Source organism: Entelurus aequoreus, linkage group LG05 (assembly GCF_033978785.1).
Source record: "Entelurus aequoreus isolate RoL-2023_Sb linkage group LG05, RoL_Eaeq_v1.1, whole genome shotgun sequence".
Taxonomy (NCBI): Eukaryota; Metazoa; Chordata; class Actinopteri; order Syngnathiformes; family Syngnathidae; genus Entelurus; species Entelurus aequoreus.
Window position 1 is genome coordinate 87294591 of NC_084735.1, and position 15455 is coordinate 87310045.

A 15455-nucleotide genomic window follows, 5' to 3' on the forward strand; every position below is an offset into this window, starting at 1 on the left:
TATGTTACTGCATACGTCAGCAGACTAATAAGCAGTCTTTTGTTTGTTTACTTACTACTAAAAGACAAGTTAAGGACAAAATTGCAATAAGAAACATATGTCTAATGTACCATAAGAGTTTTTGTCAAAATAAAGCCAATAAAGCAATTTTTTGTGGTCCCCTTTATTTAGAAAAGTACCGAAAAGTATCGAAATACAATTTGGTACCAGTACTAAAATATTGGCATCGGGACAACACTAATATTGACAATATAATAGAATGATAAATGACACAATATGTTACTGCATATGTCAGCAGACTAATTAGTAGCCTTTGTTTGTTTACTTACTACTAAAAGACAAGTTGTCTAGTATGTTCACTATTTTATTTAAGGACTAAATTGTTCTTCAATTGCAATAAGAAACCGCAAGGTTTTTTGTTCAAATAAAGCCAATAATTCCATTTTTTGTGGTCCCCTTTATTTAGAAAAGTACCGAAAAGTATCAAAATACAATTTGGTACCAGTACTAAAATATTGGCATCGGGACAACACTAATATTGACAATATAATAGGTGTATAAATGACACAATATGTTACTGCATACGTCAGCAGACTAATTAGTAGCCTTTGTTTGTTTACTTACTACTAAAAGACAAGTTGTCTAGTATGTTCACTATTTATTTTAAAGACAAAATTGCAATAAGAAACATGTTTAATGTACCATACATTTTTTTGTTAAAATAAAGCCAATAATGCCATTTTTTGTGGTCCCCTTTATTTAGAAAAGTATGAAAAAGTACCGAAAACTATCAAAATTTTTTTTGGTACCAGTACTAAAATATTGGTATCGGGACAACACTAATTTTGACAAAATAATAGGTGTATAAATGACACAATATGTTACTGCATACGTCAGCAGTAAGACAAGTTGTCTAGTATGTTCATCACATTCTTTGATTGCAATAATAAACCATATATTTAATGTATCATACGATTTTCTGGTTAATTAAAGCCAATAATAACATTTTTGTGGTGCCCTTTATTTTGAAAAATATCAAAAAACATTTTGGTACCGGTACCGAAACTAAAATATTGATATCAATGACGAGCATTTTAGTAATTGTGAAAAATATACACACTAATAGGAACATAAGCTAGCCTGTGGTGTTCTTGTTACATTTGTTTGGTTTGATAAACAAAATAACTGTGAGCAAGTTGCAAAAAAAATAATTGATTGGTAAATAAAGCCTTTCCATCTTACCGGGACGGCGGGCGCGACGCGTAGCGGGGAGAAGGCGGAGTGCGAGGAGGACAGCAGGTTGGCGGTGGACGGGAGGCTCTGGACGAAGGAGCAGGAAGGCGACAGCTGGCGGTGTTTCTCGATGGGACAGTCGCCGGCCAGCCAGCCCTCGGCCGTCACGTTGCAGCGGAAACACTGCACGCGGTCGCCCACGCCCGTGTAGAACCACCCGGCTCGGGCCAGGCTGCGCTCCGTGACGGCGCTCGCCGGGAAACGGGCGAAGGTGGAGATGCGGAAAAGCTCTGCGGACGGAAGAACGCGTCAGAAGGTTGCGAAAAAGGAAGGAAAAAAACCATCCAAAGTGTGGATAAATACCCGAAGAGTTGTCGTACTGCAGGTCCGGCGGGGGGCCGTTACGACACAGACCAAGCAGGAACGGGTTGTTTTTCAGCTGAACTAGAGTCTCCATTTGTTTAGGGGGGGAGGAGATGCCCACCGGGGGAGGGGGGGGGGGGGGATGTTTGAGATGTTTCATGCTCTCACCCACAAAACAGATAAAAAAAAAACAGTCAAAGTGAAACTAAAAAGAATCAAAACGGATGACATAGCATTTAAAATGGGAACTGCACTTTTTTTTTGGAATTTTGCCTATCGTTCAAAATCATTATGAGAGACAAGAAGACAAAAGTTGGTTTTTTTTGCATTCTAACATGTAAAAAATGTCTTGTTCTTGGTGACTAGCAATGCAAATAATTCTACCTCTAAATCACTTTAAAAATGCATTTACGTTCTGTAACTTGTATAATAACAAAACTGTAGCAACATTGTTATTGTAAGAAAAAACACTTTTTCTAGCGTACGAACACATCGACATGCGACGGTATTAGCCGTAAAAGCTAACTACGGAAAGAGATAAGCGAGCAACGGCGTCAACACAAAACGCGTTTGAGTTTGACGCGCACAATACCAATCTGTACTGAGTGGAAAACTTGAACAATCATACTACAGTATCCGTAATGCTTTGTTTGTACACAGCCAGCCATGGCTAACTATGTACTGTAGTTGTTGCTGCGTGTATCATGATCAATAATTAATTGTGACTCACTCGATGGGACAGTTATCCGTTTGGTCCAGCTGGCCAGAGAGGTTTTTTTCCGGTTTATTTGGGTAAGCAATCCATTTATGTCGAAGTGGCATGGCTTCAAATTCCACATTTTGCAGGTTCGAGTCACGTTCACCTCAACTCTCTCGGCTTTCGTCCGCTCCGACGTCACACTCTTCCTTCTTGCTCACTTTCAGAAGCACTAGCTCATCCTCAGTATCTTCAGCTTCAAAAAGAGAAGGTTGTGAATCCTCATTTGTCCAAAAAAACAGTCGTCTTTTACAATGTCTGCCATGATTAGAGAAAACAGGCGTTTGTTTTTGGAAGTAGGAACACAAATTTGTTGCCAGAAGTCAGAAGTGTGCTGCTATGGAAACAGAAATCAACGCGCCGAGGAATTAGTTCCGGCAATGACTAAAATGACCAAATTAGGGTAAATATTGTACATATTACATATTGTAATGAAGGTGTCTGTTACTACATTATATATATACTTGCAGTGTGTATTTTGTACATATTATATATATTGTTATGAAGGTGTCTGTTACTACATTATAAACACCGCAAAAAGTCAGTGCTCAAAAAACAAGAAAAAAATTTACAAAAATTAGGGGTATTTTACTTGAACTAAGCAAAATTATCTGCCAATAGAACAAGAAAATTCGGCTTGTCAAGACTTTCCAAAACAAGTCAAATTAGCTAACCTCAACGAACCCCGAAATACCTTAAAATAAGTATATTGTCACTAATAACAAGTGCACTTTTCTTGCTAGAAAAAAAAAGAGACCTTTTTGCTCAATATGTTGAAATATATTCTTAAATTAAGTAAATGCTAGTGCCATTATCTTGACATAATGATTTTTTCATCATGATTTTTTTTTTTCATGCTTGAAGTAAGAAATGATTACTTTGAAAAAGTAGTTTTATACTTGTGAATGTTGATGACACAGCTTTGCATCAGTTGATATTCTAGTTTCAAGCATGTTTTACTCAATATAGCTCATAACATCTCAGCAACAAGCTGTAATATCTTACTGAGGTCATTTAGGACCAAAACCCTTAAAACAAGTAAAACACTCTAACATAAAATCTGCTTAGTGAGAAGAATTATCTTATCAGACAGAAAATAAGCAAATATCACCCTTATTTGACATATTTCATCTTACTTAGAATTCAGTTTTTGCAGTGTATATATACTTGCAGTGTGTGTATTGTACATATTACATATTGTTATGAAGGTGTCTGTTACTACATTATATATATACTTGCAGTGTGTATATTGTACACATTACTTATTGTTATGAAGGTGTCTGTTACTACATTATATATATACTTGCAGTGTGTATATTGTACATATTACATGTTGTTATGAAGGTGTCTGTTACTACATTATATATATACTTGCAGTGTGTATATTGTACACATTACTTATTGTTATGAAGGTGTCTGTTACTACATTATATATATACTAGCAGTGTGTATATTGTACATATTACATATTGTTATGAAGGTGTCTGTTACTACATTATATATATACTTGCAGTGTGTATATTGTACATATTACATATTGTTATGAAGGTGTCTGTTACTACATTATATATATACTTGCAGTGTGTGTATTGTACATATTACATATTGTTATGAAGGTGTTTGTTACTACATTATATATATACTTGCAGTGTGTATGTAAAACATTGGAGGGTTTTGAAGTTGTTTTAGAGGCTTTGAAAGCTCCATTAGCCGCATCTTCCAAGTATTTTTTTAATCCCCCCCCAAAAAAGACATTTGTGTTCTTGTCTCTCATAATGATTGTGAACAATAAGCAAAATCCCCCCCAAAAAGTGCAGTTCTCCTTTAATGTGCTACATTCTAAATCAATTCAGCCTGGATCATTAAGAAATATGCTTGTAAATCTGCCACATGCCTCCATTTTCTGTACCACTTTGTCCTCATTATCTGAGCTGGAGCCTATCCCAGTTGACTTTTCAGGGTGAGAGGTGGGACTGCTCTTTTATTCCAATTTTTACGTTTTCTTTTGTGAGTAATGGCATTTTTAGAATCCGATAAAAAAATTAGCTGGCGCTCACAAATGGCAAATTTAACACGTAAACCATAGGCTTAAGTCAGGCGGGTGGGAAAATAAACACTGTGTAATAAGGGACTAATAAATAACTGAATAAAAATACATTTACATACAATTATGTTGAGATAAAATAAATAAACAAAATGCATGTGCACCAATTTAGTCATAATTTTTGCGCCTGAGAAACTTCTCTATGACTTTAGCTCCAAACTTGTTTGTTTGATATTGTCATTACTGCCACAAGTGGTGGAAAAGTGTATTACAACTGAGTACCGCTGCGGCCCACACGGACCACAGCTGACACACGGACATTTTTGGTGGCCTCTAGGGGGCGCTTGCGCCATGGTTAAGAAACACTGTTTGAACATGTTTTTAGTAAGTGGGAGGAAGCTGCAGACTCTAACCCAGACCTCCGTCCAATTAAAACATAAAAGCTCGATGAAAAAAAAAATAACCTAAACATTAACCCAAACACACAAGTCACATCTCAAACATCTCTTCCCCCCGCCCCCCGCCCGGGCATCCCCTTTAAGGGTGTTTAAGTATCCATGATGCAGGAAAAAGATCACTATTAGAAAATGTCAGTAAATAATAGTATCAGCTGTCCCGTCTCACTTTGGCCTTCGCAGAACCTGAAAAATGAAAAATAAAGAAAAGTCAGTTAAGTTGACAAAACGACAGGAACAACATTGTAATACAGGCCTGGGCAATGATTTAAATTTAAAGAAAATAATGTGTCTGCAGTGTTTTCCATAAACTGCCAAGATACCTGTGGCGGTGGGGGCGTGGCTATGGGCGTGGTCACATGACATCATAGAGTAATTTGCATAATTTACTACAATGATATGATTTTCTCTAAAAAGGCTCAAAAAATGTATACTTACTAATTAATAATAACAGTTTTGTTTTAAATGTCCATCCATCCATTTTACAATATAATTACAACACTTTATGTACATATTTATATACAGATTTGAACAATAAGTTATTCACTGAAATATATTTATTAATTGTGGTTCTTACAAAAAATATATCTTATAAAATATAAAAGCTAAAATGTCTCAAAGCTCTGCCCCTTTAATTAGTGCATACTAAATCATTTAACTTTAGCCTACTACTACAAGCATATTATTTACCAGCAACATAAAGTGAAACAGGTGTCCTGCCACAGTCAGTAACAAATAAACATAAAACAGTAGTGGTGGTAGATAGACACAGAGCTTCATCAAACATCTGATCCACTGAACAAAGAGCTCCAAAAATCTTGAACTTTAGACTGCCATCAGTTTTACTCCCTACACTTAACCATGTGTTTCCTACTGCCTGCACACTTTGCACCCTTTGTTATATACACATGTTGTGTTTCTAATAGAAATACATTTAATAAAGTCAAATACAAATAAGGCAAAAAGAGAAGTATCCTACACTTCTCTTTTATAAAGTAAATGTGAACAGCCTATATGGGCATCTACATCAACTATATGATTTGCCTGAGAAGCTGGAGAGGACAAAAAAAATACAAAATTTTTATTTTATTTGTGGCGGACATAATTATTTCGTGGCGATCCGCCACAAATAAATGAATGTGTGGGAAACCCTGACTATTAAAAATATATACTTTTTTAATGTAAATAAAAGTGAAACTTGTTATGAATTTTCTCTGTAGTAATAGGGGGAAAATTATATAAATCGATTTTTTTCAGAAAACAATCTTACATTTTATTTGTAGGCCATGTAACCCAGGCCTACATATATAGTTACTTTCTACATGTGTGTGAAGCATTCACACAATGAAATACATTAAGATTCTACACCAGGAAAATAATGTCTTTATTATTATTATTCCGCTGCAAAAGTTTTTCATCCGATCTAAACAGTTCGAGTATTAAAATATTCGGCTTAACCGGGAATCGTGAGTTGCCCAAAAATTTAAAAAAATAATAATAATCCTGGATTATCCAGAATTCCCGTTTTTTCCCGGAACATTTTGCCCATTGAAAATGAAATGGCCGTTTTCCAAACATGCACAACTCCCACATTTCTTACCCGATTTGTATCGTTCCAACATCCACACACTCCACTCACCTTGGACAATCAAACTACCATTGAAAGCCATGAAAGTTTAAAAAATTCCCAGAATTCCCAGTTTTCCAAAGCCCTATTGTCACCTCTTCCCGGAAAGTTTTCACAGCCCGCATTTTTCAACAGTTTTTGACTATTTTACCGTCAAATCATTCCTCTTAGTTGGGACAACAAATACTCCTATTTTGTTCCGTACAAATTCGTGGTTTTCCCAAAATTCCAGGAATTCCGAAACACCAAGTCTCAACTCAAACAGTTACTACGTCAACACTTTTCAACCGATTCCAAAAAATCCAACATCTTGTCATCAAGGACAATTGTGCTGATATCAATATTTTCTAAAATTCTTGTTTTTTCCTAAATCCCCACATTTCCAGGATATTCCCACTCAAATGAATGGACGTATTCATAGTTCTACAATGCCCAACATTCTCAAAATTGTGCACCACTTTTTACCCAATTCCGACTTTTCAACCATCCACCCACACTACTCTTCCGATATATTGAACGCAAAATACATTTTACCTTTCCCCAAATTCCCGGTTTTCGTGGAATTTTCTGCAGATTAACATAGAATGGGCAATATACAATCTACTGCATAGCCCACATTTCTCACCAGATTTGAACCGCTCCACTATCCACACACTCCACTCACCTTGGACAATCAAACTACCAATTTCCAAGTTCAAAGAAATTCCAGGAATTCCCGGTTTTCCAAAGTCCTATTGTCACCTCTTCCTGGAAAGTTTTTGCAACCCACATTTTTCAACGGCTTTTGACCATTTCACCATCAAATAATTCCTCTCAGTTGGGACAACAAATGCTCCTATTTTTTTCTAAGTACAAATTCCGTTTTCCCCAAATTACAGGAATTCCGAAATACCAATTCTCTACTCAAACTGTTACGTCAATATTTTTCAACCGATTCCAAAAATTCCATTCATATCATCAAGGACAATTGTGCTAGTATCAATATTTTCAAAAGTATTGTTTTTTCCAAAATCCCTCCATTTCCAGAAAATTCCCATTCAAATGAATGGACGTATTCATAGTTCTACAATGCCCAAAATTCGGTGCCACTTTTTACCAAATTCCGACTCAACCATCCACCCACGCAAAACATGTTTTCCCTTTCCCCAAATTCCTGGTTTTCGTGGAATTTTCTCCCGATTAACAGTGAATGGGCAATATACAATCTACTGCATAGCCCACATTTCTCACCAGATTTGAACCGTTCACCTTGGACAATCAAACTACCAATTTCCAAGTTCCAAAAAATTCCAGGAATTCCCGGTTCTCCATAGCCCTATTTTCACTTCTTACTGGAAAGTTTTCACAGCCCACATTTTTCAACTGTTTTTCACCATCAAATCATTCCTCACAGTTGGAACAACAAATGCTCCTATTTTTTTCCTTACAAATTCCCTGTTTTCCCCAAATTACAGGAATTCCAAAATACAATTCTCTACTCAAACTGTTACGTCAACATTTTTCAACCGATCCCAAAAATTCCAACATCCACACATTCATATCATCAAGGACAATTGTGCTAGTATCAATATTTTTAAAACTATTGTTTTTTCCAAAATGCCTAGATTTCCAGTATTCATAGTTCTACAATTCACAAAATTCTGGGCCACTCTTTACCCAATTCAGACTCTATACACCCGCACTACTCTTCCAATATATTGAACGCATAACATGTTTTTTCCCTTTCCCCCAAATTCCTGGAATTTTCTCCCGATTGACAGTGAATGGGCAATACACAATCTACTGCATAGCCCACATTTCCTATCTGATTTGAACCATCCCACCATCCACACACCCTGAACATTTAAGCCAGCATGTTTCCCAGTTTCGAAAATTTCCCGAAATTACCAGGAATTTTCCCCCCATTGAAAATGAATGGGCAATATACAAACCTCTCCATATCCCACACTTCTCATCCGATTTGAACCGTTCCAACATCCACACACTCACGGTTCGCGCACATAGAGCATCCCATCCATCCATTTTTTCTACCGCTTGTCCCTTCCGGGGTCGAATTCCGGAATGGCAAATTCTCGATAATGGATGTACTTCCTGTCAAAGCTCAGGTTTTAGTAGCTTTGCTATGTTAAGACAGACAAAATGTAAGAATATAAAAAATATTTACTCACAATTGCTATTTAAAGAGACACAGTTAGCATCTGACGAACTGGACGGCAGCTGACGCTAATGCTAACGCTACGGTTATTAGAAAGACACGCTAACTACAAATTCCGGACCACGGCGTGGAATGTGAGTCAAAAGATGAACTTTATTTTTACTTCCCCATAAATGTTGACTCACCACTAGCTATTGACTGAGTCAGGCGAGGTGGAAAGTCCCTTCTCGTTTAGCTTTTAGCAACATTAGCCGCTAGCGAACCTGGCGCGCATGCGCGGACACCGCCCCTCGTCTGCCACTTCCGGTTTCAGACGAAACAACTTTTAAACAATAACATTTTCAATTGTTAACATTTACTTGTCACGTGGATACACTTACAACATATAAGTGCCATTATAATCGACGTAGATGACTTTGTTTTAACGTTAAACGACAAGTTATGACGTATCAGTTACGGTAATCGTTTAAAGGTCACGTGATTGCGTCATCGTCTCTAAATGATTACTTCCTGCGTTTTACTTTCAGAATGATTCATATCAGTCTACTATCTGCATGGAAATCAAAGTCCAGATGTTAGAAGATCAAAAGTCCACTTGATTTAGCACATTGAACCCGCCATTTAGTCCACTTCCGTCCAGCAAGATTGAGGTGACGTCATCCATTTCCTGCTCCACGGCCACTAGGGGGCGTAGTAGCGGTAACATAAAGTGTGGCCGTGTGGGGGAACACATAAGAGTAACATAAAGTGTGGGGGAACACATAAGAGTAACATAAAGTGTGGGGGAACACATATAAGAGTAACATAACGTGTGGGGGAACACATAAGAGTAACATAAAGTGTGGGGAACACATAAGAGTAACATAAAGTGTGGGGGAACACATAAGAGTAACATAAAGTGTGGGGAACACATATAAGAGTAACATAAAGTGTGGGGGAACACATAAGAGTAACATAAAGTGTGGGGGAACACATAAGAGTAACATAAAGTGTGGGGGAACACATAAGAGTAACATAAAGTGTGGGGAACACATATAAGAGTAACATAAAGTGTGGGGGAACACATAAGAGTAACATAAAGTGTGGGGGAACACATAAGAGTAACATAAAGTGTGGGGGAACATATAAGAGTAACATAAAGTGTGGGGGAACACATAAGAGTAACATAAAGTGTGGGGGAACACATAAGAGTAACATAAAGTGTGGGGGAACACATAAGAGTAACATAAAGTGTGGGGGAACACATAAGAGTAACATAAAGTGTGGGGGAACACATATAAGAGTAACATAAAGTGTGGGGGAACACATATAAGAGTAACATAAAGTGTGGGGGAACACATAAGAGTAACATAAAGTGTGGGGGAACACATATAAGAGTAACATAAAGTGTGGGGGAACACATATAAGAGTAACATAAAGTGTGGGGGAACACATAAGAGTAACATAAAGTGTGGGGGAACACATAAGAGTAACATAAAGTGTGGGGGAACACATATAAGAGTAACATAAAGTGTGGGGGAACACATATAAGAGTAACATAAAGTGTGGGGGAACACATAAGAGTAACATAAAGTGTGGGGGAACACATAGAGTAACATAAAGGCATTGTATCAACTACAGAAAAGAGCTATAAGGATTATTCATAAAGTAGATTACACACTAAGATATTATTTATTAATTGTGGTTTATTGAAACTACAGCAGCCAGTAAAGTTCCAGACATGATGTGTCGTGTTTAAGACTAAAAGTCAAACTACAGCAGCTAGTAAAGTTCCAGACATGATGTGTCATGTTTAAGGCTAAAAGTCAAACTACAGCAGCTAGTAAAGTTCCAGACATGATGTGTCGTGTTTAAGGCTAAAAGTCAAACTACAGCAGCCAGTAAAGTTCCAGACATGATGTGTCATGTTTAAGGCTAAAAGTCAAACTACAGCAGCTAGTAAAGTTCCAGACATGATGTGTCATGTTTAAGGCTAAAAGTCAAACTACAGCAGCTAGTAAAGTTACAGACATGATGTGTCGTGTTTAAGGCTAAAAGTCAAACTACAGCAGCCAGTAAAGTTACAGACATGATGTGTCGTGTTTAAGGCTAAAAGTCAAACTACAGCAGCCAGTAAAGTTCCAGACATGATGTGTCATGTTTAAGACTAAAAGTCAAACTACAGCAGCCAGTAAAGTTCAGCGATCTGCAGATGTGCTTTGCCCTCCAGGACTTCACCACCGGGTGGCAGCATCTAGAAGTGGGAATTGCAATGGGGTGTGCCATTTCTCCAATCTTGTTCGTGGCAGCCTTTGAGATAATCCTCATCGGAGCAAGGCAAATGGTTGGAGGAATCAAAACACCATCTGGTCAGAGGTTACCCCCATTGAGGAGCTATATGGACGATGTCACCAGCCTCCTTCAGACAGCAGCATGTACATCTCGACTGCTGAAAAGGGTGGATGAGTTGACATCATGGGCCAGAATGAAGATCAAACCCTCCAAATCCCGTAGCCTGTCACTCAGAAGGGGAGTCAGAAACGACAACACCATCTTTGTCGTCGGGGGAGAGAAAATCCCCCTCCTGTCTGAGCAACCCATCAAAAGCCTGGGGAGGCAGTACACTGCAGAGCTGTCCGATAAACAGATGGGGAGGACTGTCATGAAACAACTCACGGACGGCCTGGCAAGGATCGACCAGAGCCAACTCCCTGGAAAGTACAAGGTCTGGTGCTACCAGTTCATACTCTACAGGAGGGTGATGTGGCCTCTGAAAATGAGCGAGATCCCCTCATCTGCCGTGAGTAAGATGGATGGAAAAGCCAACTCATTCATCAGAAAGTGGCTGGGACTACCACGGTGCCTTTCAGAAACGGGCCTCTTTGGGAAGAACGCACTGCAGCTGCCACTGCAGTCTATCAGTCTGGGCTATATGCAGGAGAAGTCCAGGCTGGTCCTCGAACTAAGAGAGTCCACTGACCAGTCAGTAAGGAATGCCAATGCCAAGGTTCCCACTGGCCGAAAGTGGAAAGCCCAAACTGAGGTTGACCGAGCTGTCAGTAGGCTGCATCACCAAGAGCTCATGGGCAGAGTCCAGGCAGGAAGAGCAGGGCTGGGATGGGGAGAAGCGCCTCGGTTCTGGTCTAAGGCCAACCGCAAGGAGAGGAAGGAGATGGTGGTGGCGGAGGTGACGAGGATGGAGGAAGAGCGCTATAAGATCAAGGCCGTGTCGCAGGGCCGACAAGGAAGGTGGACAACCTGGGAGGGAGTGGTCAACCGGAACATCAGCTGGTCCGACCTGTGGAAGATTCCACAGGCAAGGATCAGCTTCCTTATTCGTTCAACCTACGACACGCTTCCCTGTCCTCGTAACCTTCACCAATGGTTCGGGAACGAGGAATGCTGCTCACTCTGCAATGCTCCCAACGCAAGCCTCCAGCACATCTTGTCGGGCTGCAAGACCGCACTCTCTCAGGGGCGCTATAGATGGCGCCACGACCAGGTCCTGAGGAAACTAGCGGAGGTGCTGGAGGGGTGTCGACAGGGCAGCAAAGAATCACCACCAGCAGAGAACCATACCAGCTTTGTCACGGAAGGGGGGGGTCAAAGATACATCAGGCCAAGAGAGACAGCAGCAAGGCCCTTTTCCCCAGACCAGGAGTGGGACATGAGGGTTGACCTCAATAGGCAGCTCCGGTTCCCCACGGAGATCACCACTACATCTCTCCGCCCGGATATTGTAGTGTGGTCCAGCAAGGCAAGAGTGGTGCACCTTATTGAGCTGACCGTACCATCAGAGGAGGGGATCGAGGCCGCCTTTGAGCGCAAGAAGGCCAAGTACTCGGAGCTGGCTGCTGAGTGCCGGGAGGCTGGCTGGAAGACAACCATCTACCCAGTAGAAGTTGGCTGCCGAGGCTACGTGGGGCTGTCAACCACACGCCTTTTGAGGGACGTAGGAGTGACTGGAAGAAAGCTGAGAAAGGCCATAAAAGATCTGGCAGAGGAGGCCGAGAAAGGCAGCTTTTGGCTCTGGCTGAGGAGGAAGGACAGGAGCTGGGGAAAGAACAACTAACCCCGATAACAGCCGCAGGGGGTAACAGCTATCAGCTGCAGGGGGTGACAGGGAGACGTCCCTGTCACTGCTCCGCCACCAGGAGACGTTCCAGGATTAAAGGAGTGAAACGTTGGTGAATGGTGGTTCCTGGCTGATGACCCTGCAGCTGACCCGTGGGCACTGGAGGAGGTGCGACAGGCAGCAATGCCAAGCAGGAAATACTACCTACCTGTTCATTAACTGAAGTTCTGGAAACCCCAGTGACTACTGTGAACAGGGCAGTTGGAGTCCAGGGAAGACTGGAGGACAGCCAGGAAAGACTGGATGGCAGCAGGGAAAGACCGCACCGGGAGTGGACGGCTAGTTACCCAACCCACTGGTCTCTCGCAAGAGGGACACCCACCTTAACTACGAAGAAATCAAGGAAAAAACAACCCGCAGGCCCTCCGAGAGGCGGGATGAAAGATGGGCCTAACATGACGGACCACACGGTAACGACGATGGCAACGGAAACGGATAACGAGAACATCAGAACTCCAGTTAATGAGGAGAAGATCCTCCGAAAGTGTGCTTGCGGATGGGAAAAGGTGACCACGTACAGGGGACTGCGAATCCACCAGGGGAAAGCAAAGTGTGGTCAGAGAGGCCAACAGCAACCTTGCACCGCGGCAGCGGGTGAGACAAGAGGGACCAGAAGCCAGGTAGAAAACCACAGTGCTAACGGACCCAATGTTGCTGAAAGCACAGATGGCACAGAGGAAGAAAGCCCCTCGGTGGAGGCTGAGCCCCCACGTGAGCACCAAGACCCAATCTCTACCATCTCACACAGAACAGAGCCACAAGCAGAGACCAAGAAACCAGCAAGAAGGAACAAGCTCAAATGGCCAAAGGCAAATGAAGCAGAGGCATGGCGTACTTTGGATACAGACCTGACCAAGATCCTGGAGGAAAGGTTGCATGGAGGTGCCGAAGCTAAGCTTAACCTGTTTGGGGACATCATATACCAGACCTGCAAAGACAGGTTTGGTGAAATTATCTCCAAGCAGAGGACTGCCCCAAGGGAAATGGGGAGGAGGGAAAAGGAGATCGCCGAGCTTGTGCGAAGACGCCGACAACTCCGCAAGAACTGGAGGAAGGCAACCCAGCCAGAGAGAGAAGGTCTGAAAGTCCTGTGGGAGGAGGTCAGGCAAAGGCTATCCAGGCTCCGCAGAGCTGAACGCATCCGCAAGCGTAGCAAACGGAAGCAGAAAGAGCGAGCCAGCTTCTTCAAGGATCCCTTCAAGCACGCCAGACAACTGCTGGAGGAGAAAAAGTCCGGGAAGCTCGAAACCACCAGGGAGCAAATGGAACAGCACGTCAAAAGGCAGTACAGTGATCCGCTAAGAAACGTCCCATTAGGAACACCAGGGTACGTGCCCCGGCCTGCGCCACCGACAGCTGAATTTAACATCATGCCCCCCAAGCTCAGCGAAGTTAGGCAAACCGTGAAGAAGGCAAGGTCCTCATCAGCACCAGGCCCCAATGGAGTTCCCTACAAGCTCTATAAGAACTGCCCCAAGGTACTTGAACTGCTCTGGTATCTAATGAGAACTGCCTGGAAAAAGCAACTCATTCCAGCGGAGTGGCAAAGGGCTGTAGCGGTATTCATCCCGAAGGAAGAAAACTCCAAAAATATCGGCCAATTCAGAAACATCGCCCTGCTGAACGTAGAAGGAAAAATCTTCTTCTCAGTGCTGGCCAGAAGGATGACCACCTACCTGCTAGAGAATTGCTACATCGACACCAACTGCCAGAAAGCAGGAGTTCCAGGTTTCCCAGGATGCGTAGAGCACTCTACGATGATCTGGGACCAGATCCAGAAGGCCAAGCGGGAGAAGACCGACCTGCATGTCATCTGGCTCGATCTCGCCAACGCGTACGGATCGGTCCCACACCAGCTGATCAACTACGCCTTGGAGTTCTTCCACATGCCACCCTGCATCAAGAACCTGGTAGCGCTTTACTTCAGCGATCTGCAGATGTGCTTTGCCCTCCAGGACTTCACCACCGGGTGGCAGCATCTAGAAGTGGGAATTGCAATGGGGTGTGCCATCTCTCCAATCTTGTTCGTGGCAGCCTTTGAGATAATCCTCATCGGAGCAAGGCAAATGGTTGGAGGAATCAAAACACCATCTGGTCAGAGGTTACCCCCATTGAGGAGCTATATGGACGATGTCACCAGCCTCCTTCAGACAGCAGCATGTACATCTCGACTGCTGAAAAGGGTGGATGAGTTGACATCATGGGCCAGAATGAAGATCAAACCCTCCAAATCCCGTAGCCTGTCACTCAGAAGGGGAGTCAGAAACGACAACACCATCTTTGTCGTCGGGGGAGAGAAAATCCCCCTCCTGTCTGAGCAACCCATCAAAAGCCTGGGGAGGCAGTACACTGCAGAGCTGTCCGATAAACAGATGGGGAGGACTGTCATGAAACAACTCACGGACGGCCTGGCAAGGATCGACCAGAGCCAACTCCCTGGAAAGTACAAGGTCTGGTGCTACCAGTTCATACTCTACAGGAGGGTGATGTGGCCTCTGAAAATGAGCGAGATCCCCTCATCTGCCGTGAGTAAGATGGATGGAAAAGCCAACTCATTCATCAGAAAGTGGCTGGGACTACCACGGTGCCTTTCAGAAACGGGCCTCTTTGGGAAGAACGCACTGCAGCTGCCACTGCAGTCTATCAGTCTGGGCTATATGCAGGAGAAGTCCAGGCTGGTCCTCGAACTAAGAGAGTCCACTGACCA

The 15455-nt window shown here is 42.2% G+C and overlaps 1 protein-coding gene across 2 annotated transcripts in view; it reads right to left on the minus strand.

Annotated features, from left to right (window-relative positions):
* The window catches only part of birc2 (baculoviral IAP repeat containing 2), a 33333-nt gene extending 24412 nt beyond the window's left edge, over nucleotides 1-8921 (minus strand). Inside the window, exons 1-3 of one of the 2 annotated variants that reach the window (XM_062049250.1) lie at nucleotides 8820-8921; nucleotides 1597-5038; nucleotides 1243-1523 (exon numbers count right to left, since the gene is read on the minus strand). In XM_062049250.1, coding sequence (XP_061905234.1) covers nucleotides 1243-1523; nucleotides 1597-1756 — 441 coding nt within the window. In that variant the 5' untranslated portion in view covers nucleotides 1757-5038; nucleotides 8820-8921. Of the gene's footprint in view, nucleotides 1-1242; nucleotides 1524-1596; nucleotides 5039-8647; nucleotides 8743-8819 lie in introns of those variants that run through there. The other variant, XM_062049251.1, reaches the window with a different exon arrangement.
* Nucleotides 8922-15455: the final 6534 nt, after the last annotated feature.